Here is a 26,526-nt window from a genome sequence, read left to right on the forward strand (position 1 = left end):
AATTTGAATGAGATAATGCACCTTATTTTGTGCACTGGTGTAGGACTTAATACATCAATAACACTTATTAGGTGTTTAGGTATCTTCATCATAAAGGAAGGGGGTAACTAGCAGAGCATGTTGTTCATAAATGACCATTTTTTGTGCAGAGCTCTGCTCTTGTGACCTGTGCATGTAGCTAGAGGATAGAAACTAATCATGTGAATAAAACGATTTTTCAAATTTAAATGAATAGTCTTACAGCTGACTCTCTTCCTGTGGGAATTGAAGCTGAGAGTATACCCTTCCCTAAATAAACCCAGTGTTTTCAGTGAATTTGGTTGTGTTCTAGTATAGTGTTTGGTCATTATATTCAGTGATTGGGGATGACAGAACTACTGTAATTTCCCCGAGCGTTTCTCACAGTTGGTATCAAACAAGACTTGAGCTCTGAATTTCTTTCCTTGAGAATTTAGCCCCTTCCATATTCTGGAAGGGTATCAAAGTTTCATTGAGCAACCTTGATTCTAGCTCAAATATTTCAATGAACTAGACAGAACACTTGTTCCCTTGTAGGTTCGATTTGTGGCAGTAATATATTGTTTTGCTTTTAAAGTTAATCAAGTTTCCTCAAGTTGTTTATATTATGTATTTTGTTTAGATCTACTTATTCTGCAGCCTATATATGCATACCTAGGTTTAGAAGTGATTGTATTTGAGAAAATACTGTGTGCTTCCTACACAGGTCTCAGTGAGCCTCTCAAGTCTGCAAAATGAAAGATACACGAAACGTTAAAATAATTGATATTTTGTTGTATTTGTTTTACCTGCTGTGTTTGAAATAAGAATAACTTACTGTTAATCGCATGCTTGGAAAGATCTATTGGCTATATTTCACCTTTATATTTGATTTGCTTCTTGACTGGTGATTTTCCAATGATTTTTCTTTTTGGATCCCTTTTGTAAATTTTAATGTTTTTGTTGAGATTTTTAATTTAGCCATAACACCTTCCTGCTGATGGGAAAGAAGTTATACAAATTATGAACCAAAAGGTAGTCTTAAAAAAAAAGAAAAGAAAAAAAAAAAGAAAACTTAACTTTTTTTATGTTAACTTTTGCCAACCACAACTCCTGAGAAAAAAAGGCTGTTTTCAAATGTTCCATTTCAAGGAAATGGCCGGATAAGCCCACAATAGGAATATTATTGCCATTTCCTTGATACTGACAGCTTTCTAAAATGTAGACGTAGCTGAAAACTGAAAAAGGCCAATGGATGCTTCTGTGAACGAGAATGTTTGACTGATGGTGGAATTGTGAATAGCTATGTACCATTTCCTTCAAAAATCTCAGGTAAAATAATCTTGCCTCAATAGTAACAGACATCAGAGCTCTGGTGGTTGCGGAGGGAAAAAAAAAGAGAGCAACAAGATCAAGTAGTTTGATTCTTTCCTCCTAAGTGAAAATACACCTATTCTCTGTAGTGGATCTGCACACCAGGCAGGGAGTAAACTTGCAGAATGGTGTTTCTCTCCATTGGCCTTCAACTTGTAGGCTGAAATTGGAGCGCTCAATTGGAGTGTTCTTTCAAACGTTCATCACCCTCCCGATTTTCTAACAGCGTGTCTGTATTCAGGCTGCTAAGCTGTTCTCTGTAGCATTGTTCTATCCTGGATTTCTATTTTACATGGATTTCTATTTTTCCCCGCTATATATTTTTTTTACCTCTTTTATATTAAAGCTTTAGAAATAAATGCAAGGGAAACCTTATTCACCAACCTAGGAGAGCAGAAACAATCAAAGAAGAAATAACTTTGTTTAGTAGTTAATTTTTTTTAAACAAAAATAAAATTGCAAATAGACCAATATTTGAAGCAGACCAGTGTAGTCCAGGACGTGCTAAACTGAGTGTTGTGAATGTTCCTGGATATGTTTAATTTTACTCACTTGCTTGCCTCAGTCTATGTCCGTTTTCGTATGTGTTAAAGCATTACTGACTGATGTAACTGCTAATTTTGTCTCCCCTCAGTAAACTGTCATTTCAAACTCTAATAATGTTAAATATTTTTTATTCCCTTTCCAATAGGGTAATTATCACTTTATTTGTAGACTGTTGTATCTTTCAAGTAGAAAAGATATTAAGCTTATGAAGTTGTAAGGCATTGAATAAATCCTCTTATTTTTCCAAAATGGATTGTAATAGTAGTGGATAGACTACAGAAGCAGTTAACTAAGTTATATATTGGTTAAGGGAAACAAAAAGTCTTGCTTCTGTCACCTTTATGAGATTGCATAAGCAGCTGACGAGTTCAAAATAGTACCTTTAAAAGCAAAGAATGTATGCAGCTTGCTACAGAAAATGTGTTTGCTTTTAAATGTGTTCTATCTATATCTCAGGGTTTAGGGAGTGCCTGTGGTCCGTAATTGGCCGGTAGATCTTCTGTGGATATTAATAGTTTTAAAAAACAAAAGCCATATATTTCACAATAAGTAAATATTTTAGACTTTTTATTTGGGATTTTCAAACTATTTTCCTTAATACTCACTATGATAACTTGCACGTCTCTAAAATTGCACCAATTGTGCCAGAGTTTTCTGCTTATTTTTTATTCTTACTGCCCTTTGTATATCTTTTGGGTTTTTTCCTTTGTAGATAATCCTTTCCCCCCCACTTTTTAACAGATGAAATGGAGGTAAAAAGTAAATTTAGCCAGGAATTAAATAGTTAATTCAGGCAGTAGCATCATCGCTGTACAATACTGCTTATTAAGGGAGGAGATTCTGTGTGCCTTTAGTTCTTGGTTCTTCATTTCATGTAATGTTATACTTAATAGTAAATATTTTTGCTATAACTCCTTAATGCTTTTCTCACGGAATTTAGGTGGACTATACAACCAGAACAGATCCCTTTGATCTTAAATTTGTCTATGATTCTAGTCTCAGCTAGTTATCTTCCCTAAGAAATATAGGGGCATCTTCATTCAATGTTCTGTAGATTTAAGGAAAAATTAGTATATTTTTATAGGTTATCACAGCAAGATTACTCTACTGCCTGGGTTTTTTTATAGTAGCAGTATTTCTAATTGTTAAATGGAAGATGCAGTTATCAAAAGATAGAAGATGTGCTCATGAGCCAGAGCTTGGGGAAAAGTCATATTATCACCCTAACTGAAACTCTTAATAGATTTCTGTAAGTGTTTGTCTTTAAACAAACTTTTATTTGGACTAATAAATATCTGTAACTGTATCTTGTTGGTGAGCTTTGACAAAAAATAAGTCAGCGGATAAGGTTATTAAATTCCTGATGCTAAAAATTAGTGATTCTATTGACACATATTTATAAGTGGTAGAAAGAAAACCAAAAACAAAGCCAAACACAATTTCCCAATGAGACTGTCTCTGCCCTTCCCTCCCCCCTCACATGAAAGTAATTTCCAGTTTGTTATTTTAGCAACAACTGTTCTTTATTTAGAAACTCTCCTAGGTCCATCCTGGAGCCTTAACAGTTTTACCAGCCTGTGTATCAACATCTTTCAGTATTTCTGAAAAGCTGTGAAACATGTCAGCACTGTGTTAATTCTGTACTCTGTAATTGTCTCTTAAATTTCACGATTTTTATTTGCTAATATTTTAGAGAGATGGGACACATAACTAGTGCTTACTGATGACTGCTGCTGGGGGGAAAAAAAGCAAAGACTCCCTAGCTGTTGCAGTTGGAGGTTGAGAAAGAGCTAACAAATGCTTTATATATTCAGGATGACTTTTTTTTTAATTACTTTGAAATAATTGTTGATTAATTCATTGTTATGCACTATACGTTGAGTTTCATGAAAACATGAAAATTGGTAGCATAGCTTTTTAGAAGAGGTTTATTAATTCTAATATAAGTATCCTCTAGAACTGGTTTCTATTAAGGGGAGGGGGGGGAAATAAGAAAATATTACAACAAACTAGACTAGTCAGTCTTTATCCGCTAACCTGCCAAATTTTGGAAGCAGATAGCAGAAATAAGACTTTTTCTTTTGATCTTAATTCCCCCCCGCCCCCCAGCAGTGGATTTAAACAAGAGACATTTCAGGGAGTAGTGCTTTGAATTAAAGTAATGCAATTCAAGATCAATGGTAATCTTGATTAGTGGATTTCTAAAGCAAGCTGTCAAGGTTTATTTCCCTCAGATTTTTTCACAAGGGGATTTTTCCGTTTAAGAGAGAGCTGTATGATTTTACATTAGGACTTTAATATCCAAACAGTAAGTATCATTTGTTCTTCCCCGTCCCAAAGACTGGTGGTGACTAAGTGGTGGATAATATTTAGTTTTCTCAGATTCGTCATGGTCTCCATACCTAATTTATCTGCCTACTGGGAGAGGGTTAAAAACTTTACAGTTCTGCATCTTCCTGACATTGCTCAGGAGGGCATTGGCAGTCCCTGCCAACATCATACAGGGGAAGAAGATAAAATTGAGATGAGAAGTGTGTGTATGTAGTATTTTAATTTAATTTTAAAATTAATTTATAGTAAGGTAAATGTAATCAGTATTTAAGTGACAAAGTGTTACTTTAATTATTAAAGTTTTTAAAATGTTAATACATATTAGATGAGGCACTGAGGCGTAGTCTGTGGTTCCATGGCATTGCCTATTGCACCAAATGTAGTATTCGTTATTTATCTGGCTGCAGGATGAGGATGCTATTGTTTGATCTTGGGTGAATTTATTTTTTCATTGTGCATATTTCTGTATTGGTAGACTTAATCCTTTTGCACTGTTGGTTTTTTGCAGAATTATTACTGTTGTACTAGGTTTAGGAGATGCTTTTTCTGCCAACACTTACTAAAACATTAATTTTAATTGGAATTATGAATTTTGTTTTCAAATGCAAAATATTTGTGTATTATGAAAAAGTTAGGACTTTTCCTTGCAATAAATGCAAGAGAAGTTACGGATAATAGTATAGTACAAGTTTTGGATGAATAGGGATGAAATATTTTTGGCATCCATGCAGTGATAAAGTTTGTTCAGAAATGTAAATGCTGGCAGACGTTTTCTGTGATACTTGAAACTACAGTATATGTGTAAAATATCTCAAGAACTAAAACTCCTGCATCACTTGTGCAATTAATGAAACAATTTAATGACAGTCACTTTAAATGTCTCTTTGCGATCTCCTATTCTGGAAACTTCAGATTATAAATCTGTGATCTGAGGGTTCCCCTTCCCCCGATTTTATTTGGGATTCTGAGCCAGGGCTTTGATTCTGTGCCGGTAGCATTGGTTATCTATCAGCAACATTGATTATCTTTTCTTGGAAGCTTTCAGTGTTGTATCTTTGTGCTGCATTTTGAGGATCTCGATTTCCTGCTTTTTAGAAGTTGGCCAACACTAACATAACAAAATTAGATGCTGTACTGAGGAGTGTTGAACTGTTTAATGAGCATACATAATATACTCTGAGCAGCTGTAATCTCTTGTGACAGCATGTGAAAAACCTTTGACTATATATACTTTCATTTGCTGAGAATTGATATAATATTTAAAGGAACGCACATGTTTTTATTACTCTTCCTAGTTAAGAACAAAATATAATCAATATATTTCAAAATTTTGAAGTCTGCATTAGAAAAAGTAGAAATGTATTGTGGGGATTGTATGTGTCATTTTCAAGCAAGTTGGGGCAGGTTAGGTACATCTTCATGTATATGTGTGTATGTATATGTCTGTATATAAAAGGTCAGTTTGCGATAAATATAATGGTTTAATTTTTCTCCACAGGGACCTTAAGAACAACCTCATTAGTACTATAAATCCAGGAGCTTTTATGGGGCTTTCATCTCTAAAAAGACTGTAAGTAGTATGCCTAGCTAGTCAGTTTAAAAAAAAAAAAAAAAAAAGTGTGCGTGTGTCTTATGGTTCTGGCAGTTTAAAGAGTTTGTTATCTCTTTAAAATCTGAAGAAATAGAACAAAGGAGTCATTGCCAAACTGTCAACATAAAAGTTCATATTCCTGCTTTCTGTCTTATGATGGAAGAATGCCTCCTGCTTGTGGCTTGGCAATCTCTTGATCGGTCCCAGTAAGCATGTCCCCTCAGTATTTTGTTCCTTGCTTTCTGTAGTATTCTTCTCTTTCTGTGTTACAGTCACTTGAGACGTTATTGATTGAATGATTACTCAGGGCTTTGATGTCATTCAGCGTTACTTTGTGTAAATGTTAAACTTCATCATGATTTTTTTCAAAATGTGGTAGGAGACCCCAGGGTCCCTAGAGAACAATGCTATCACTACTGCTTTATTGAAGGTTGTGCCAACATTTCCATTAACACGTTTTGGGGGGATTTATATCTTGGCTGAAAATTCTGTCCCTGATGAATCTTAAATAAGCCGTCAGCATGGCAGACATCCTTTTAGTTTTTCTTACTTATTTTTTTCCTCACCTCAGATTTTTAGAATATCAGCAGCAGCTTTTAAGTTGCAAAAGTCTTAGTGGTTTTTTGTTTTCAGGTCTTCAGTAAGCATGCAGCTTTCCTTCTTAAATCTTGATTCTTTATATTTGTTTGTTACTGGTCAGATGATCTAGCTCACTTAAAAGGAAGTTTTGTTGGTAACTAAACTTTTGAAAACCTCAGAAAAGAAGCTGAAGGACCGTTTCTGGATCTTCGTTACTTGAAAACTTAATTTTTACGCCTTTAAGGCTGTTAGGCAGTTTGTTTTAAGACCTATATTGTAAATATGTTCTGTCATGGTATATAACAGAAGTGGTCATATTTATATACAGTAAATGCACTGGTGGTGTAGATATTCTTTGGCCAGTGAAAAAAATTAAGCGGTGTAGTTTATGTGAGTATATTATTTAAAAAAAAAAAACACTTAGGCTAGGCTCATTTAATATAGGCATTACTACTTTAGAAATGGAATAGGGAGTCATGTGTATGTGTGCACACCCACACAACAGCACCTTTTGATGTTGCTTAAAAGATTAAATGTAGATATGATGCAGTCCATTACTTATGAGTACTAGTTGGAGTACTTCAGTCTGAAGACTGTTTCCCTTTGAAATGAAATAATTTAGTCTAATTTTGCTTTTTCCTTTTTGTAGAGACTTAACCAATAACAGAATAGGCTGCCTGAATGCAGATATATTTAGAGGACTTGTAAATCTTATTAGATTGTAAGTATAATTTTCTTGTGCATAATTTTACTTCTTAAGTATTATTCTTGCATAAGTTAACCTCCTTTGTTTCAGTGGGAATATATTTACTTACTTTTAGGTATGTGCTTAAAAGACGTGGAGCACACCTCAGAATGTGGTTCGTTAACTTGGTAGCAAGCTTATTTAAAAAAAGAAAAAGGGGAATGCGACCAAAACCCTATTCGGGGCACTGTCTGCTTTGCAACCCTGCTTCTGCAGGTTCTTAGAATGTATAGTGGAAAAGAAAAAGTGACAGATTTTGCAAAATATTTTTCTTAGAAAAATATTTCAGGATTATACAACCTGTATATAGTTATATCTTCTAGTGCAGCATCAGTATAACTGTCTTTTGCTGGCTTTATTATACATACTGTAGTTCTTCATTTACTTTAGCAGCATAGCCTCTAAGATTATGGAAAGTTTCTTTGCCCAGTTATCTGTTGCTTATGCAGTGCTTTCCCTGTTTTGGAGAACGTGGGATGTAAAATATTAACGTTTAGATATAGCAGCATATTTAATGAAATTGTCTTACAGTGCGTTAATAATAACACCTCAGTTATCTGTCAGCAGTGAAGCTGATTTTATATTTCTGGAAACGTATACCAAACGTGTGCTTGTTGCTTCAAATAAAAATAAAATATTTGCTTTGAATCCTTATTTCCAATCTTTCCAAGTTTTTCAGCTAAAAGGGAAGTATTGGGGAACTCTTTGGGGGATTTTTGCTAGGCTGTCAAACTTGGTATGATCTTTAAAACCTTATAAACTAAAACACTGTGTCCTTCTAACTGTATCTTGTATGTTTTAAAATAATGCAGTTTTGAAAAGGGAGCTTATTTAAATAAATGTCAAATGTGAGTTGGTTTAACAAGAGTTCAAATGATTACGTTTTTCTCTTTTAGAAATCTTTCTGGAAATCTGTTTTCTACACTCACACAGGGAACATTTGATCATCTTGGTTCGCTAAAGTCTCTGTAAGTGGCTGTTGCTTCTCATCTTAATTTGCATGATCATTTGTGTTTTTCACAAAAGACATTTTATAAATTATAGTTGTTAAACTTGTTTCAGCGTTTTTGGAATAACCCTTTGTTTGAAACTTAAAGTGGCCAAATCAAAATACCATAGTATTCCAGATTGTGAATGATAGATTTCCCCCATTACTGTGAATACTCTTGCTTGCTAATATTACAGTTTTGTTTTATGTTTTTAAACACTACTATAGTTATTTTTTTATTTGAGTAGGTGTATGGGAAGTATAGATACAGATGTTTGCATGAGCCTTTAAATAACTTTCTTCCAAACGTGCTATTTGTTACATAACTCTGAGAGAACAGAGCTATACCAGCATCCAGACTTCTGAAAATTCTACTACTTTATTACTTTACTTAAAATAAATATTATCTTAAACCTTACCCTCTTAATAAAGGGAACAAATACTTCTAAGGAAAGCTTAGTTCTTGAAGAACAGTGTACTTTTGTTACACATAACAGTGAGTAAATATCAACCTCACATTATTTTTTGTTGCTCTTTTGGTTTCATATGAACTATAATCCTGTGTAAGAAAGGAAATAAATGAAAAATTTATCAGTGCTGATTGTTAGTTTATGTTTTTCAAGACTGTCATGGTGGCTGGCTCACCATACTGAGACTTTGTAAAAAGCTCTGACTTCAGGCTTTGACGTTGAGTTAATTTCGTGTTCATAAAGGCATATGATTCCTCATTTCCCCCAGCTCCTGATAATTGTTCATAATTTGTTATTCTGAGTATATTAATTGTGCATAAAAATATTGCTATCCAAAACATCATAGATCTAATGAGAACTTTAGGTATAAGTGTTTCTATTTTAAAATGTGTGTATTTTTAGGATCCTGCGAACAAAGACCAAATAGAGTGTCAGATTGGTCCCTTGAAGAATGTTAATTGTGTTTGAAGTGTTCTGTCTGTGATGTGACGCTATCCTCTAGACATTTGTGAAAAGAAAAATAAATCAATAAGAAATGATATGTTATTAATAGAGATAAAAACAGTGTAGGCACAAGGACCTCTGCATTTTAACTGCATCTAAACAGATAGAATATTAATGTCATTTTTTAATTTTGCTGACTACGACAGACATTTTTATGGGGAATTTGGTATGTCGTTTTAGTAGAAAATGTTAAATTACATAGATTTTTATGAATCAATGAAAATCCTGCATCATTTTCATATAGTGCAGAATAAAACTATCATGGAGAGTGTATGAGTAGTGGCTCTCATAAGGGAAATAGGTGATAAGGTTTTTATATTTCTGTAGATTTTACTGTTAAAGCGTTTGAGTGCTAAAATAACCTTTTGTCAATGAGGTGTGTTCTCTGTGTTCAAGCTGTTGCTTGCTATTGCTCACTTAAGTAACAAACTCTCTCCATGAAAGAAAATACTCAAAAATATTTCATGTACAGATAATAGACACTATTCATATTTACAATCACAATTTTTTTTGGGGGGGGGGGAGGGACTGTGAACTTTTTCCGAGACATAACATGCAGAGTCTGCTCTTTTAATGCATTGTAGGTCATGCTTAAGTATTAAGTCTGGTCATTTGTTGACAAATTACATGTGACTATGGTGGGCATTCTAGAGGTATTTTAAAGGTTTTCAGAGGCTTGTGTGTTATATTTTATCATTATGAATACTTATTTTGTGTTGCAGAGAATTTCAGACTGATTACCTTCTTTGTGATTGTAACATATTGTGGATGCATCAGTGGTTAAAAGACAGAAATATAACTGTACGTGAAACTAAATGTGCCTATCCGAAGTCACTTCAGTCGCAGACAGTAACTGGTGTTAAGCAGGAGCTTCTGACCTGTGGTAAGTGTTCCTGACAAACAACCTTTGTTTTCCAATGCATTCTCTATTCTGTTGCTATTAGTGAACACAGTCTGTTTGTTTGTTTCTCTGAAATTTCGCATTTAAATGAAAGTGATTATAACGATTCTTTTTCCAAGGTTGATCTTGAGTCCTGAGCCAATGTTGTTTGTCTTTGGAAATAACATTGGTTATTGTAGGTGTTAGTCTGTAGAAATTAAAGCATGAGTAGCACTCTTTGGGAATAAGCTCTGTTGCTTGCTAAACCTTATTTTAAGGGATTTTTACCTAAACTTAGGAATAGGAAATTGGATTTTTTCCCCTTGTTTCCAAAGTCTAGCTGTTTGACTTCTCAGATATACAAATTAGTCAAAGCCCACGTTTCTGAAGTTAAAAGGTCTTTGTTTGATAACTTATTTTCTTATGTAGTGATTCTGTTGTTAATTGGTCTCCAATGGAAATAAAAGGGGAAGGGAGAGTGAGCGTAATATGTTTCCCTCTGTCCTGGTCAGTTACCTGATGCAGAGCTTTATGCAGGAGGAAAAAACTTGTGAGAAACTTTCTTCATTATATTTAATTAAAAAAAAAAAAGGCAAGAGAGACAGTGTAGTAGTATTCTTCCCTCGCTGGTCCTTAGGAAGAGATAGACTGGACTCCATACAGCATTACTCAGCATTCCTTACCAGGTTCAGGAAAGATTCATGCAGTTAATATGACTGTAGGTCTGCTCCAACTCACCTTTGAAGGCATCTTCTATGGGTTCCAAAAAGGGGAAAGAAGGCATTGCAGCGTCTATAAATTACAGTATTCTTCCTAACAGCCTATTTCTAAACAACTGAAAGTTTTCTAAAAGTGGTACTTCAGTGTTTTGTCAGCCTTATTCTTCTGCCAGGGGAAGTAGCTGTACCTGTGATGTAGTTGCTAAAATAGACCTCAGTCATACTGTCAGTGCTTTAGCTAGACTTTTTTTTTTCCTTTTTTTTTTTTTTAAAAAAAAAAACATCTGAGGCCTAAGCACTAGTTGTGCTCTACCAGTAGAAAAGAATATCCTGCAAAGAGAGAGAAGTATACAGATGAGGAGAAGGATAACAACCTCATAAGCTGCCATGGCAAGATCTGCCAAAGATTATTTTTCAAACCCCTACATATTAGGGGTTTCTAACAATGGTATCTTACCTTGATGAAACCTTGATCAGCTTGCCTAACTACTTTTGTTATGTTAGCATTATTCTGTCTGGCAAAATAATGAAACATACGTCTTTGTGATTTTTAATCACAGTAATACTGAGATACTGTGAAGAAATAAAAAAACCTCTTACTTACCTTTTTCACTGAAATTTAATTTTCACTTTTGAAATTTATTACCTTAAACAGTTTGAAAAGGGATTTGCCAAGGATTTAAATTTTCAAGATCTGATACATCAAATGTTTTCTATAAATCTTGTGAGCTTTAGCTGACAAAAAGGTTATGTCAGCAAATGATATTCAGTTAGTGCTGTTTTCTCCTCTTTTTGATAAACGTGCTTATAACTGTTTCTGGCTGTTAATTGTGTTTTTATTTCATGATTTCTAGAACCTCCTCTTGAATTGCCATCTTTCTATATGACACCATCTCACCGTCAGGTTGTCTTTGAAGGAGATAGTCTACCCTTCCAGTGTATGGCTTCGTATATTGATCAAGACATGCAAGTGCTGTGGTATCAGGATGGAAAAATAGTTGAAACTGATGAGTCCCAGGGTATTTTTGTGGAAAAAAATATGATTCATAATTGCTCACTGATTGCAAGGTGAATCCTTAAAGAGAACCTGCATTTCCTATCCCCCATTTCTTACTTTATCTGATTTAATAACCATTTCAATGGCAAGTAAGTTCCTCTTATCCTCACTCTGCTAATATATGTACAGTCCTATGTAGACCGAAACTTTCCTAGTGGGGAAGTAGTCTGTAATTTCAAATATCGTCTCTTAAAATATCTGGTTTTGGTCACTCTTGTGTACTCTTGTGTTAGAGGAGGAACTACTAGTGCCTGACTGGACAATTTCTGTATCAGGAATTACCGAACGTGATTCACATAAAAGAAAATGATAGTTTATGATGGGATACGTTTATTCTCTTAGATCATTAAAATTATGAAAACAAAGCTTTTAAGTGACTCTACAGGTGTAATTTCCTCTTCCCCTTGTGTATGCCACAATTGAAATTCTGCAGCAGAGATAAGTAGCGTTCCTTCTACCTGCAGCAATTTTTTGTCTCGTTCAGCCTCTCCAGAGTGATCCTATATTCTTTAAATTTATTAAGAAAATTAGGGCCTCTGGCTTTATCACAAATTTTGCATTTTTGAAGTTATTTTAGTTTGGCATTTCTGCAAGAAATATTTAGAGTTTTATGTTGAAGAGTGATGATAACACTTGGGGAATTTGGACTTCTCATCTCTTCATTCCAAAGTCGAGAAACTTTTTCCCTTGACTGTTGTTTTTCTTTCGTGCCTTGACATAATTAAGAGTTAGAGGAATACTAAATATTTCTGTTACCTCGATTCATAAATAGCTTTGAGTTTTATAAGTCATTCACAACTGTATATAATTGTTTGCTTCTTCCACTGTCTTTCTGTCCTGTACTTATCTTCTGGTTAAATCTTATACATATTTTGTTGCAAGACTGGTGATTTTTATTTATTTTATTTTTTTTTTTAATTTACCCAGTGCACTGACAATCTCAAACATTCAGGCTGGCTCCACAGGAAACTGGGGTTGCCACGTACAAACCAGACGTGGAAATAATACAAGGACAGTAGACATTGTGGTTTTAGAAAGTTCTGCGCAATACTGCCCTCCAGAGAGGGTAGTGAACAATAAAGGAGATTTCAGGTTGGTAACATCAATTTTGTTTCAAAGGAGGAAAAAAGTCCGCCTAACTGACACACACTCTCTGCCTCCCCTAAATTATTATGCTTAAAAGACCTCTACTTAGATGTTCTGTCATAAATGGTATGTAACAGATTTTCAGTTGTGCTAAACTAGTATGTGTTGAAAGAAGTGCATACTGTGCTGTGAAATATTAAACTTTGAGCTTTTTAACTAACACTTTTGGAAGAGAAGGAAAGGAAATCATGATATTTTTGAAATTTATAAATGAAATTAATGGAATAGAACAAAACTTTTTAGGTGATTTGTAAATTAGAGTTGGAATGCGTACTGATTTCGATTTGTCCACCAGGCAGGTTATTGTTCTATTTTTAAAGCTCTCCTGCTGCCATACAGTAAAATCACTATGACTCATTAAATACTTTTTCTTCTCTTAATATTACAGTAAATAATTTGAGTGCTTTTTCCCTTTTATTATGATTGGGACTGTAGTGGCAGCTCTGATATTCTATGGTATTGGCTGTTGCAGAGTGTTTTGTCTTTTATTCTTATGTCTTCACCTGTTTTCCCTTTTCTGATCTTTCTGCTGCTGGTCCCTCTAACAACACGTTACTCCTGGAGGTGCCAGCTGTAACAGATAGCTTCTGTATAGATTCTCTATAAGTAAGGTAATTCCCTTTATAACTACTCTGTGTCGTACCTCCCTGCAGTAGTACCTGCTGAGAATTAGTGTATGTTAGCATATGTTTTTACTGCAGTTTGTAGGGTTTTCTCACATTTTAATAACCGCTTTTATCCAGTTATATGCTCCATTTTCTTATGCTGCTTGGGTACGTTGACCTTTTGTTTGCTCACTGGTTTACTTTTACAAACTTTTCTTCCTTTTCCTGTGTACATTAGGGTTCTTTAAAGTTTTTTTTCTTTCTGTACAGATAATCTAAGACCATTAATCTTTTATTTTAAGAAATGAAAAAAAAGTTGAAAAATGTTGCTGGGACATAGTTGGTGGGGGGAGAGAAGACAAGTTTTCAAGTGCAGAAGGCCTTCTCCAGGTTGTAGAAAAATTTAGGTAAAGTCCTGGCTGAGAACATTTGTTCTGAGTTCATTATCTCTATGTTCATCAGTCGGACAATATGAGAAAAGGGTTAGCTGGTGTTTGGGGAGTAATAAGGAGGGAATAAGAGAGGTGGTAAGATCATTTGTTCCACAGAGGCGATCTGGAATTCCTGAAAAGCTTCATTTTCACACTGTAATGTATTATTTATGTAAGAATCATATCTTCCTCTTACACTACTGTGGTGGTTGCTGCTCCAGGAAAGGGCATTACATCAGGAAACGAGAACTTCCTGCTTAAGAGAAAAGGTGAAGAAGGTCAAACAGATGCATGCAGTATTCATCAAAGAACATATACATCTATTTAAATCACTTACATATTTTTTATGGTACAAATGTGAATTGTTCTTCTTTGATTTGCCATTAGAAGTGAAAACAGATGGTAAAAGCTTATTTGAAAGTGTTTTCCATTAAATTAACCTGTGCTGTTCAGCGATTGTTCAGTGTAATAGGTTTTTCCCCCTCTGAAATTCAGTGGAAAGAAATAAGTTTTCAGGGAACGTTCAGTTTATCAAAAGGTTCACTGTGTCTAGGTTTACTATAACAGACTCCCATTTGTAGATTAGGTAGAAGAATAATAAAGAGTAATTTTTCACCTTTTGAGACCATATGGAGTTCAGGCTTTGACTAGTGAGAAAATGATTCTGAGCAGATGGCTGTAAATGATCCTAGGTGAATTTGGTTTTACAGTTTTTTCACTTGGAACTGGCTAGTCATTTCAACTTAGAAGCTGTTTCAAAGCTGACATCTAGATTTTATCCCATCGGACATGATAGTGTAGTGAAGGAGGGAGTTTGTTTGTAATGGTAGTTTGGTGTGAGTTTAAAAAGAGTAGGTCTAAACTGTCTTAATCATGGAAATATTTATTTGGATATTCTTTAAAGTCTTATTTGAATAATATCCTTGAATAAATTACAATTCATGATTAAATATAAAATATAATTTGCATGTTAAAATATAGCTTAACGTGTAAATCCTTCAACTGTTGTATTCAGAATAATTTTATTCTGATGGTGGAGAGAATTCTGTGTTGAATATAAGAATTATTCTTTCAAAAACTGTTACCCATTGGGCTTATTTAATCTTAAGATTGTAATTGTCATGTTGAATTTAGAGGAGAATTACTAAGATGTCATAATAAAAATATTATACTACTTGTAAGTTAATGAAATTATGATATAAAAATTCATTTTTGTTGCTAAAAGTTAATGTTGTGTTAAGAAAATAAATGTTTTCAAAACAATTAATATGCCTGAAGGAAAGGATTCTTCTATAAGCTCATGGTCTGGCTTTTTTTCCTTCAAATGAAATTACACTACTTAAATGTAAATGAACCATCTCTTTCCCCACAGCTGTCTCCTCTCATGTATATATGATAAATTTAAGGACCTAATTATAAACAGTGGTAAAATAAGAGTGTTAATACATTCTGAATTTGCATTTCTGTTAGCAATTGGGTAAACAGTGAAAGACATCAGAGCTTAGGCTTTTGAGAAACGAAGAGTGCAGCCAAGCTTGCATAGCCTTTGTTTCTGTGATGAGAATTTCAGTTCATTTCACCTTACAGACAAGCTGCAGGAATGCCCTCTCAGGCTTCAGGAAGTGCAGGGTTGCCTCCTCTCACAGAGGTGTTAGGAAGAAACAGTTCGTGGCTGAGAAGGGTCTAGGTTAACACCCCGTCAGCAAAAATAGAATTAGGGAAGTGTGGGATCAGTTCTCTGACTGCTTCACTACTGGGCTGCAAAGAAACGTGCAGCAGCACAAATGGTATTGTGAATGAGACAGGAAAGAGGATAAGGGATGTGGGGAAGGTGTAGAAGTGCTTCCTTTGGTGGTTGTGCTTGCTTATGTTGTTTCTGTGTGTGTGCAGTTATGGCAGGAAGCCTGGGAGTTTTAAATCACTCATATCAGGTTTAATGGAAAGTTTTCTAAATCTTTAGACTAATAGGAGATTGGTTTTATTGTTGCAAAATGTTTCTGTAGATATTTAATTTTGTTAGGAAGCGCAGAGCACTGGTTTATGACTGTCTGAAGTTGTTAGCATTCTTTTAAGTTCATGGTAAAAGGTGACAAAATGTTCTCCATTACCACTGATTTTGGTATAAGCCTTCCTTTCTGATAAAGGATGAATGATGACATTTCTGGTAATTTCTTGACAAAAACAAGCCACTGTTCCTAAGTCCCTGAATAGAAACGTATGCATATTTGCTAGGCTGGGTGAATCTCTGCTACAAGACCTAAATCATCATCTTTCGTCTCCTCCGGTGTTCAGATATTTTGGTCATGGCCATAATAATGGGTCTCCATTTCTTAACTTCATGGAAAGAACGTGGAGAATTTATTTGTAATGCCAAAGCTATGGTAACAGGCACTGAGATTTAGGACTTTACATTTCCTATTTTGATCTGTTGTAATTATTGTCTCTGTGTGTGTGTTTTTTTTTCTTCCCCATTATACTCCTTTACTGAGTTTGAGTTCTTCTATGGCGATGCCATTAGCTATGCAATTTAAGAATGCCAGAAGTTATCTCTTTATGGAGTTGCTTGTTGTTTTACCCAAACCTAAATAATCTTTGCCAAAGTGCCTGAAGTAAGTCTGTTACTTCCACTACGGAAGATACTGGAAGTGGTCTACTGGAGCTGATTAGAAATAGATAGGAATTTAAGACAGAAAAGACTTTCAGTATTCCCCAGGAGGTTAATCTCTTGCGTCGTTTAATGTAATTGAAAACTGTCGCCTCTTGCCTTGGTCATAAACCTCGCCTGGAATTTTTCTTCTTTGCGAGAGGACTTTGATAAATTCTAATGTCATCAGTAAATTACTAAACTGATGGTGCACTCAAAACAGGGAAGGAAACTGGAGCTAACCAAGACTCATTCAGTTTCTCTGTCCATGTTAATATTACCTAAGTTTTACTTTCCTGAAGTGGAACATTCTTCAAGATGTTCATTCCATCTTCCTTCAAATACAGAAATATGTTTGCTTTTTGTTTTTTGTTTTCCCTTATCTTCTAAGCTTCTTTGAATTCAGATGGTAGTAGTGGATACGTGACCACTCACTTGAAATGCTGTCCAGATTTAAAAACAAAACAAAAATCCCCTTAAATCAGTACAATCTGACAGGATCCTTTGTTTGAATTTTTCGGTTTTTGGAGACAATTGCTCTATATAAAACCATTTGAAATCCCTAAGGCTGAGGGAAAAGCGTAAGTCAATTCTTAAGGCTTTAAAGAGGGCTTACTTTACCCTCGTCTGGTTATGGTGATCAAATGAAGCTGTCATTTGCTCTTAATTTAGTTAAAACTTATGTTATTGGATTTGAGATACTTAACATTCTGTATTGTGTGCATGTGTTTTGTTTTAAATTTTAGATATTGGTGTTCTGGATGATTAAAATATTGGTTCATATCTTACGGGAAGGTACAAAGGAGGAGGCATTGGAATTGTCATTCCTTGTTGTTGTCCTCCTCTCTCCTCAAAGCTGTAGCTAAATTCATGTGTTTCCTTCTTATTCTTATGTTTCTCTTGAATCAGTTTTGATGTCATGAATAATCAGTGCACTAAGATGTATTGCAGTTTAATTTTCTGTATTTTTTTAATTATTCCTTATTCCATTTTATCTCTTTATGCATAAAAAAATTGCAGTATAATTACAGAAGAGAAAGTTGAGGGAATATGTTCTTTAGAATGCTTAGCTGTATATCACTAAAACCTGAACATCTCCTCCTGAAGAAATTCTTTCCTACTTCCTTTTTTAACATTATGCACACCTTCTTTTCACATTAACATTATTTTCTATTTGGTTTCAAATGTTTGATACAGAATTCTTCATAGTGGTTGTTCTACTGCTGCTGCTTCTTAATTGCTTTGAATGTAATCTTCTTTTTGTATCTGTAGTTTAGTATAAATTTGAATACAGTCACTGGAAAGTTACATTGATGCATGTGAACAGAGCAAGTAGAAAGACTGTAGGGCTTGCTATAGTATATTTAACAACTGTTTATATAGCTCTAATATAGAAATTTTCATGAAGTGAGCTGGCTTTTTTTAATGAAAAAAAGTTATCAGTAAACTGTCTAGTAAGTGTATGAACACCCTTTTTCTCTCCATCTGCAACCCCATGAAAGAATGGAAAAAACCATGGCAGCACTAGAACTCGTTTTGTTAAAAGAGTATTCAAATACAAAGAGCTTGAAAGTTCTGAAGGCTAGCCGAGCTGGCCTTTAAATAACTTAGAGATGCTTAGTTTTGAATGTCTTTATTTCATGTTGTTGTGCTTAATCCTTTTATTTACTTGTCATGTAAATTTTATCTTTTTTTCTTTTCCCTTTTCCCTGCTTTTGACTCCCCAGGTGGCCTAGAACCCTGGCGGGCATCACTGCATACCTGCTGTGCACACGTTACTCTGCTGGCAGTGGGATATACCCTGGCAGCTCACAAGATGAAAGAAGAGCTTGGCGCAGATGTGACAGGGGAGGCTTCTGGGCAGAAGAGGACTACTCTAAGTGCCAGTATGCAAATGATGTGACTCGAGTTCTGTATATGTTTAATCAGGTAACTGATGCATTTCTTTAATGAAAATAAACGCATGAAGCTGTCTTTCCACTTCATAGTTGCTAATACTGGGAGTCTAGCTCAATTACGATGCATGCATGGCTCTGAGCACCACTTCTAGGTCTATGTTAGATTTTAGTTTAACTTCTCTTTTGGGTGCCCCTAGATTGAAAGTGAAGAGAAAAAATTTATTTATTATTGTGCTTGTGTTGAATACTGTGTTGTATTGAAATTTATTTTCCCTTTCTACATTTCTGCAAAACAGAGAAGAAATGCCCGTGACTTGAATTTTGTGCATGTTGCTATACTGAACTCCATTATCCTAGAAATCTGTAGTGATTTTCTGTTGGCTGAAAAGAAAACAAAGATGTTTTGTACCAGATAACCTTGTTTCTGTAATTGTTTTTGAGTAGTGTCAAATCTAGGTTTTATAATCACAAATGACTGATAAAAGTTTGGAGGTGGAGGTAAATGTGTTACTTGCTACAATGAGAATTAGACACACAAAGGTATTGACCAGTATAAGTTAGGACTTGAAAACTGTATATTTAAAGAATATGCAAGCATAAGAGAATGGTACTTGTCCTAATTGCTTTTTGGCAGCAGGCTGCCCAAATCTGCCTGTATGTGTTACTGTATGTGTTATTAGGAAACAAGGTGGCAGGCTGAAGCAGTAATGGAGAACAGCTGTTTTCTTTGTAATAGTACTGCGAGATCTAACTCTGCCTGTGTTGCAGTAAGCCTATAATAATTTCAGTGATAAGAATTTAAGTGCCAAAAGTAACAAGTATTAACTGGGTGTTTCTAATCTGATAGTCAGTACTCACCAGGGCATAAGGGAGTATTCTAAACTTTCAGTTAGTGTAGCTATGAAACAGAATTTTTGAATTTCCAGTGCTCCTTTAAGGCTCGTCGCCAGTTAATGCAGGCTTTTTGGTACGTCACCGCAAAACCTCTTGCAACATATATGGTATGCTAAGAAATAGAGTGTGGGACTGATGCAACTCTTCTAGGAAGTATCGCTAATATAAACGAATAGTAATAAAGGGGGCTAGCAATTTGTGCGCTCTTTCTTTACCTTCCTGCCTCTAGTGGTGTATTTCATGGCTTAGTCACAAGAAACATGTTTGAGAGTTGAAACTGGTGAGGAGGAGGACTAGCCACTATAATGAATGGCTAGCAGGTGGGAAATGATGACAGAGGTGCCTTTGCCGCACTGTAGGGCACAGCAAGGCTGGGTCTTTGCTCGTTGGGAACTTGTGATGCTGCTGGTTTGTCTTTTCCTCACCTGGGGATTCACATTTTGCAGGAAGGCCTGTGCCAGCTCAGCCTCACTCCTGACTATATGCTATAGCCCAACTTAAGAGCTGCAACTGCTCAAAAGCCTAGATTATTTCAGCCTGTTACATCTGCTTTTGATTAGTCAACGTTTTTCAGATTTTTGAAAGCATGTTGCCAATTTTGTGTTAGGAAATTGAGATGTGAGGGTCAGAATGGTATCTTCAGAAAAGCAGAAGTAGAATTGTAATTCCCATGTGTGAAGTAGATAACTGTTTCTATTATCTACTTAAATGTAGGAACACAGGTATACTGCACTGAAATACATGCTTGGATTTTTGTGGGTTTTTTTTTTTTCCTAAAGGGAAAAGATGAGAATGCTTTGGTTTTAGGGGTTTTTATTAGATTCTTTTTGTCTAGTAGGTCTGGAAATCTTGTTAGCAGTATTTTGCACAGACTTTTTGTCTCAGACTAATATTATATGTAATAATGATATAAATGTCTTTAGAGCCTTTGAACACAAAAGTAGTCTAGTTGTTTCGGACATTAAAACTTTGGCAAGGTATTTAAGTCAAATAGAGGTCTACATTTAAAATGGAAGAAAACCTTTGTAAAATGATACCCTTTTATATTTCAAGGGTGTTATTTGGGTATCATACAGGTTTAGCTTTAAGTGGAAAGAAATCCATGCTTAAAGAAAGAGTTCCCAGAGATTATGCAAAATTGAAAGCTGATTTTTGTTCAGTGCGCGTGATGATTTTGTACATGATTTACAATTAAATGCATGATTAAGTGTTTGGCGGTCAAGGGAGAATATCCTTCCATTAATTGCTCTCAGATCTACAGGTGTGTGCGAAGACATTCCAGGACTAGTATACAATTGTGTTTGTGTGGCACACTGCAAATTCAGTAGGGCAGACTAAGTGTCCAAAACACCATTTGATCATGAGTTGATAACATTTGTCTAGTGTTGCCCTGCTAGCTCAGGCGTTTGGGTTTTGCATACTGTTTAGTGGTAAAGAATTTTACAGCTAATGATTTTTTACAGTTAATGATACTCATTACAGGAATGAAATCTTGAGCTTTATCTTGCAGAGAATCTGTTGTGGTTTTGGGTTTTTGTGTGTGTTCGGTTTCAAGTGCACTTTCAGTAACTATAGAATTAAGAGTGAATGGTACAGCAGTGGTGGTTGTGGATTTCTCTTGGCTCCTCTTGTTATAAAATATCATATTTTAGGAGCTTTTAGGACCTAGGCTCTGATGCAAAGGAAAATAAACACTTAACAGTACTATCATTCTTGCTTTTCTTGGTGCAGCCTCTCTTCTGCAGTCTCTCTCTCTCCTTAAACAAGACAAAAATCAGTGTTTGTTGCAGAAACAACTGCTGCTTCCCTGACTTGTAGGACTTTGTCGCTAGTAATTAAGGTAGTAGTCCGTAGCTAGTCAAAACACTGTTTGCACTCTCTCTCATCCCTGTGGGGATTGCTACCCTCTTTGGAAAAGTGCTAATTCTTAAAATGTTTCCTTTATCTTAATTTTCACTTCTTTAAAACGCTTATATTTCTTTTTATATAGATGCCGCTCAACCTTACTAATGCAGTGGCAACAGCAAGACAGCTCTTGGCTTATACTGTTGAAGCAGCAAATTTTTCTGATAAGATGGATGTTATCTTTGTGGCTGAAATGATAGAGAAATTTGGACGATTTGCTGAAAAGTATAAAGAGGTAACTGGAAAATTTGCCATCGCTTTAAAGATAATCAGATGAAGTGCTTGTCCTTACGTATTCTGAGCAATGAAACCTCAACGTTAGATGCAGCTGCTGAATTAGCGTTTTATCAGATTCTATTCCATGTTTTTGTTTGTTTAGTAGGTCCCTGAAGTTGCTGACCCATGGTCACAGACTTTGCATTCGTGCTGCGATGATCTAGCATTCACTGGACCTGTAATGTGAGTAACACCTCTGGTCAGCACTGGAGCAGGGAGATAGGTACAGTAAGTCTGTTTTTATTTAATATGGAGTGGGTCACACAGGTTTTCATTGGTACGTTTTTATTAAAAAAAATGAAAGCCTCAGAGATCCTCTCAATAATGAATAAAACAAGACTTATCTTCTCCCCTCCCGCCACGATAGGCTGTCTTTATTCAATATTGAGCTGTATCTCTAAGGTTTTCAGCATTCCTATGTCTTGCAGGATATAAGATAAGACATTAAAATAAAATCTTAGAGAACGCTCATCATTGGGGAGAAAAATGTGAGTGGTTGAATAGTCCCACCAGTGGGTAGGAACTCTCTGTTTCACTGCTGAACAGAGGTTTTATTGATCTCACTGTACAGTGCATGTTGGGAAGTTGGAGACCACAGTGCATCAATTTTTTCAAGTTATGCATTTTAAAAAAAAAAAAAAAAAGAAAAGCTAAATCCCCCCCCTGCCAGCCAACCGTAAATGCTGACCGTAGATTCTTTGCAGAACTCCTTGGAGAATTTTCATGCTAGATATCCTTTTACAATGATAGCTCCAGAAATTTTGAGTGTGTTTTGGAAGCAATTCATTAAATGGCTGGTTTTGTATCCAACCTAAAATAGGAACATGCCTTAGATAAGTGTATGATATATTACATTATAAGGGTATTCTTTTCATAGCTGTGATTTAGTGTCTGTAGATTGACAGTCTGATGTTACTCTGCCATGTTTGAAAGTGACAGATGCTATAAAAATGTCAAAGTTAAATTCATAGATGTTTTAGGTTTTTCTCTTAGGCAGTTTATTTTTGTTCACCTTATTTGGTGCAACCTGTTTAGTCACTGTGTGATATGTTGAAAGAATACGAGTGAAATTTCATTTTATAATTTTTAATACTTTATTAATAATGCTAAGGGTTTTTTTTTTTTTAGGTCTTGCTCTATACGTATTTTCTTAAGTGAATGCAATATGTTGATGCTTGTAGCAATTTACTGTCAGTTCTTTAATTTATATCACAGTTTGGCTATTCTGAGATATACTGTAAATTATAAAATGCATCTTTAATAGCTTTTTCATGTCAAAATGGAAACAAACTGAAAAGAAATCTTCAGAAAGTTCTTAGTAGATTGTCTTAAATTGAAAGTTGAAAAAATTTGTGCGTACCTTGATAAGAAAAAGATGTATTATTAAAATATATGCACTTCATGAAACAAGTCCTATACCTTCAGGATCTTGATTCCTTTTGCTGTAGAAATGAATGTGTTGGTGTGTAAAAAATGGTACCAATGTTCAAGTAATAACTATCTCCTTCAGTTACTTGAGCTTTGATTTGTTCTCGAGTGTTTAATAAAAAGGGCTACAGTCTGCAAATGCTGCTCTAATGCTCTGCTAGCTATTGATAATGCATCTGTCCCTAAGAATTGGTTTCTAGAACAGTAAATCTTTGCTCTTATTTTTTATTACTGAAAGATTTCAAAACAAAACAGAACTACAATGTTTTGTTATTTATATAACTCCTTTATGAATAATATTCCGAAAAGAAATCGGGAAACATGGACATGAAGGAGTAGGGTGGGTTGATTTGTTTTTCTTTATATAGAAAATTTTAGTTCCTAAATTTAGGCACTGGAGAATTGCATTTCATTCAGTTTAATGAGTTGTGTACAATGGAAAATACATGTACCTTCTCTTTTGGCCCAGTCTGTGTCACTGTTTCTTAAACGCTATGAAAATCTAGTCCTGTTCATGTAGGTGTTTGTGAATTTTGGCATTTATGGCTTAAATGAATGCATTTCCTTGATTGGTTTGTATGTGTCCGCTGTGCAGAAGACAAGATAGGAACATGAAATAAACTCATGAAGATGTAATTGGTGATTTGAAATCAGCTCTGCTACCTGTAGTTATTTACTGTTACATCTGCTACCTAAAACAGGCCACACAAAACTGAAGGCAAAACAAGGGAGGAATCGAAGAAAAGGTGGACAAAGTATAGGGGAAGAGAAGCAGAAGGGGCAAGAGGATTGTGCGCTATTTTTTCCCTGTATTTCTTTTTTCTTGCTCTCTTCCCCCATACACAAAAACTGTACTATTGCGAATTTATAGATTTTTATTTTATTTTTATTTCAGGTTCAAAGTTGATGATAGCCCTTTTAAATAGTTAGTAAAGTAGAATTTGGAGTATTGTCCTTTAACTTTTAATAAAACAGTGATATTTCTCATGCTTTTATTTTTTAAGTATAATACAAATAGATAAGTTAGATTCATGTAATATTTCTGTTGTATGGAGGTAAATATCCGAGTTGAAGTATTTCAGTATCTCAACTTGACAAGCCGTGGTTGAAATAGGAACAACCGCTTTTTTTTGTTGTTGTTTTTTATGCTAACAGTTGCTTTATGTTTTCTGATCCAAGACCATGCTAAAAGATCCTACTTTGATGTAAGTGATCAAAAATGTAAAACAGACTGTTTCTCTTCCCTGTTAGCTTGGTGATGTGATGGTGGACATAGCAAGTAACATTATGTTGGCTGATGAACGTGTTCTGTGGATGGCACAGAGGGAAGCCAAGGCTTGCACTAGAATTGTACAGTGTCTACAGAAAATTGCTATGTATCGGCTTGCGAATGGGGCTCAAGTTTACTCTACTGTAAGCATAAATTTATTTATTTAAAGGCATTTTAGTGACTTTTTATTTTTCTTTGTTTAATAGACATTGTCATCATCTGAAACGCTTACTGTTTTTGTAGGGAGAGGAGACATTTTCTGATCTCCTTACCAGTTACCCAGAAATAGTTTTGTTTTTTTGCAGAGAATCCGATAAAGATTGTTTGTTAATTTTACACATTGTAGAAATAATATTAAATGAGTTTATAATTTTGTTGTTGCAGTATTCTCCAAATATTGCCCTTGAGGCTTATGTAATAAAGGCCGCTGGTTTCACTGGGATGACGTGCACCGTATTTCAGAAAGTTGCTACATCAGACCGTACAGGACTCAGTGATTATGGGAGACGAGATCCAGATGGAAATCTAGATAAGCAGCTAAGCTTTAAGTGCAACATTTCAAATACACTGTCAAGCCTGGCATTAAAGGTCTGTTACTCATTGTTTCCCTATTTACTTTGTAAGAATACCTTAAATATGAAATGTTTGGAAAGCAAGCTTAAGTTACTGTTTTCTAATGTTAAAATAGCACTGTTACGTAATCATAGATTGACTGTGTCAGAGGATAATTAGTGACATGGGATAATACAGTTAGATTATGGTATAATTGTTTCATGGACAGTTTTTTAGTGAATAGTGTGATTTTTCTTCATTAAAATATCTTAAGTTGAAAGATACTTCCAGAATATCCCATAAGTATGGAAACTGAAATGCTGCCTAGTTCATGATAATATTTGTCTTATTAATAGTTTCACCATAATTACATACTAAATTCCATATTACTAATCTTCCCTCAAATACCTGAAATACTCTGGTAGAAGCGACAGTAAAGCATGAATTGGAGAACAGGCCTGAAAGGATTGTTCTCCGTTTCCACGCTGTCCTTTCTCCTCTCCCTCATAGTTCATAAAAATATTTTTTCAGTTACATTCCACAACTTACCAGTTTGCTTTTATTACTTAGTGTGCCTTTGAACAACACTGCAGGTGCATGCAAAACTATATGCATGCTTCTATACCTGAATACAACTTGTATACAAGTTATCAAAGCCTGTTAGTATACAGCGTTTCACTTATTTTAATGATACTTCCCCACAACTACAACATTTCTCTTTATTTGCTGTATGTATGTGTTTGCAAATGGTCCTGGTTGTTGCTTCCAGTTGTCAAAAGTCTACCTGGGAAAAGTATTGGAATGGGTTGTTGATACCAACCTAACTTGGTTGGCTATAGCAGATATGATAACTGTAGAATCTTAATGTTTTGTTTAAAAAACAGGAAAAAGAGTGTTCAGGCTTTAACAGTTTAATTCAAGTATTTTAAGGTGGGTTATTTGAATGCCCTGCTGTCAAAGAGCTTTGTCATAATGCATTTAGTCTGGTAAGCGCATGCACTTCTGACACTGTTCAGGTGGAGGAGCTGTTGAATTAATCTCTGAAAAGAATCTTATTTTCTCTTTAAAACTTTAAAAATCTATTTATTTATAGAATACAATTGTAGAGGCTTCTATCCAATTGCCAGCTTCCCTTTTCACCCAAAAGCAAAAAAGAGAAATCAGGCCAGCAGATGAGTCTGTCTACAAGCTTCAGCTTATCGCATTTCGCAATGGAAAGCTTTTTCCAGCAACAGGAAATTCAACAAATCTGGCTGATGACGGAAAGCGACGTACTGTTGTAACACCAGTTATTCTCACCAAGATAGGTTTGTTTTTTTTATTATTACATTTTTATGTTTTTCAAAAATACAAAACTTGTTTGACTTCCATGTTTCAAGTAGCATATATCTAAAAACTAAGAGGTTAGCATCTAACACACTATATGTGGAGAAATTTAAGTGCTGAGAAATTTATGTGCAAATACATTTATTTTGTAACAGATGGTTTAAACCTAGCCAGTCACCACATTCCTATAAATGTGACACTGCGGCGTATTGCACATGGAGCAGATGCTGTTGCAGCTCAGTGGGACTTTGATCTACTGAATGGACAAGGGGGATGGAAGTCTGATGGATGCCGCATTCTTCTGTCTGATGAAAATATTACTACCATTCAGTGCTATGCCCTCAGCAACTATGCAGTTTTAATGGTATGA

At 35.0% G+C, this 26,526-nt stretch overlaps 1 protein-coding gene across 3 annotated transcripts in view; it reads left to right on the forward strand.

Annotated features, from left to right (window-relative positions):
* ADGRA3 (adhesion G protein-coupled receptor A3) overlaps positions 1–26,526 on the forward strand; it is a 59,552-nt gene that overhangs the window by 19,869 nt on the left and 13,157 nt on the right. For all 3 annotated transcript variants that reach the window (XM_068943277.1, XM_068943278.1, XM_009673438.2), the window contains 12 exons: positions 5,747–5,818; positions 7,068–7,139; positions 8,060–8,131; positions 9,848–10,008; positions 11,579–11,792; positions 12,709–12,873; positions 18,335–18,536; positions 21,390–21,539; positions 24,260–24,421; positions 24,663–24,866; positions 25,924–26,137; positions 26,312–26,520. In XM_068943277.1, the coding sequence (XP_068799378.1) occupies positions 5,747–5,818; positions 7,068–7,139; positions 8,060–8,131; positions 9,848–10,008; positions 11,579–11,792; positions 12,709–12,873; positions 18,335–18,536; positions 21,390–21,539; positions 24,260–24,421; positions 24,663–24,866; positions 25,924–26,137; positions 26,312–26,520 (1,897 nt within the window). The remainder of the gene's footprint in view (positions 1–5,746; positions 5,819–7,067; positions 7,140–8,059; positions 8,132–9,847; positions 10,009–11,578; positions 11,793–12,708; positions 12,874–18,334; positions 18,537–21,389; positions 21,540–24,259; positions 24,422–24,662; positions 24,867–25,923; positions 26,138–26,311; positions 26,521–26,526) is intronic.

Source organism: Struthio camelus, chromosome 4, assembly GCF_040807025.1.
Source record: "Struthio camelus isolate bStrCam1 chromosome 4, bStrCam1.hap1, whole genome shotgun sequence".
NCBI classification, from domain to species: Eukaryota; Metazoa; Chordata; class Aves; order Struthioniformes; family Struthionidae; genus Struthio; species Struthio camelus.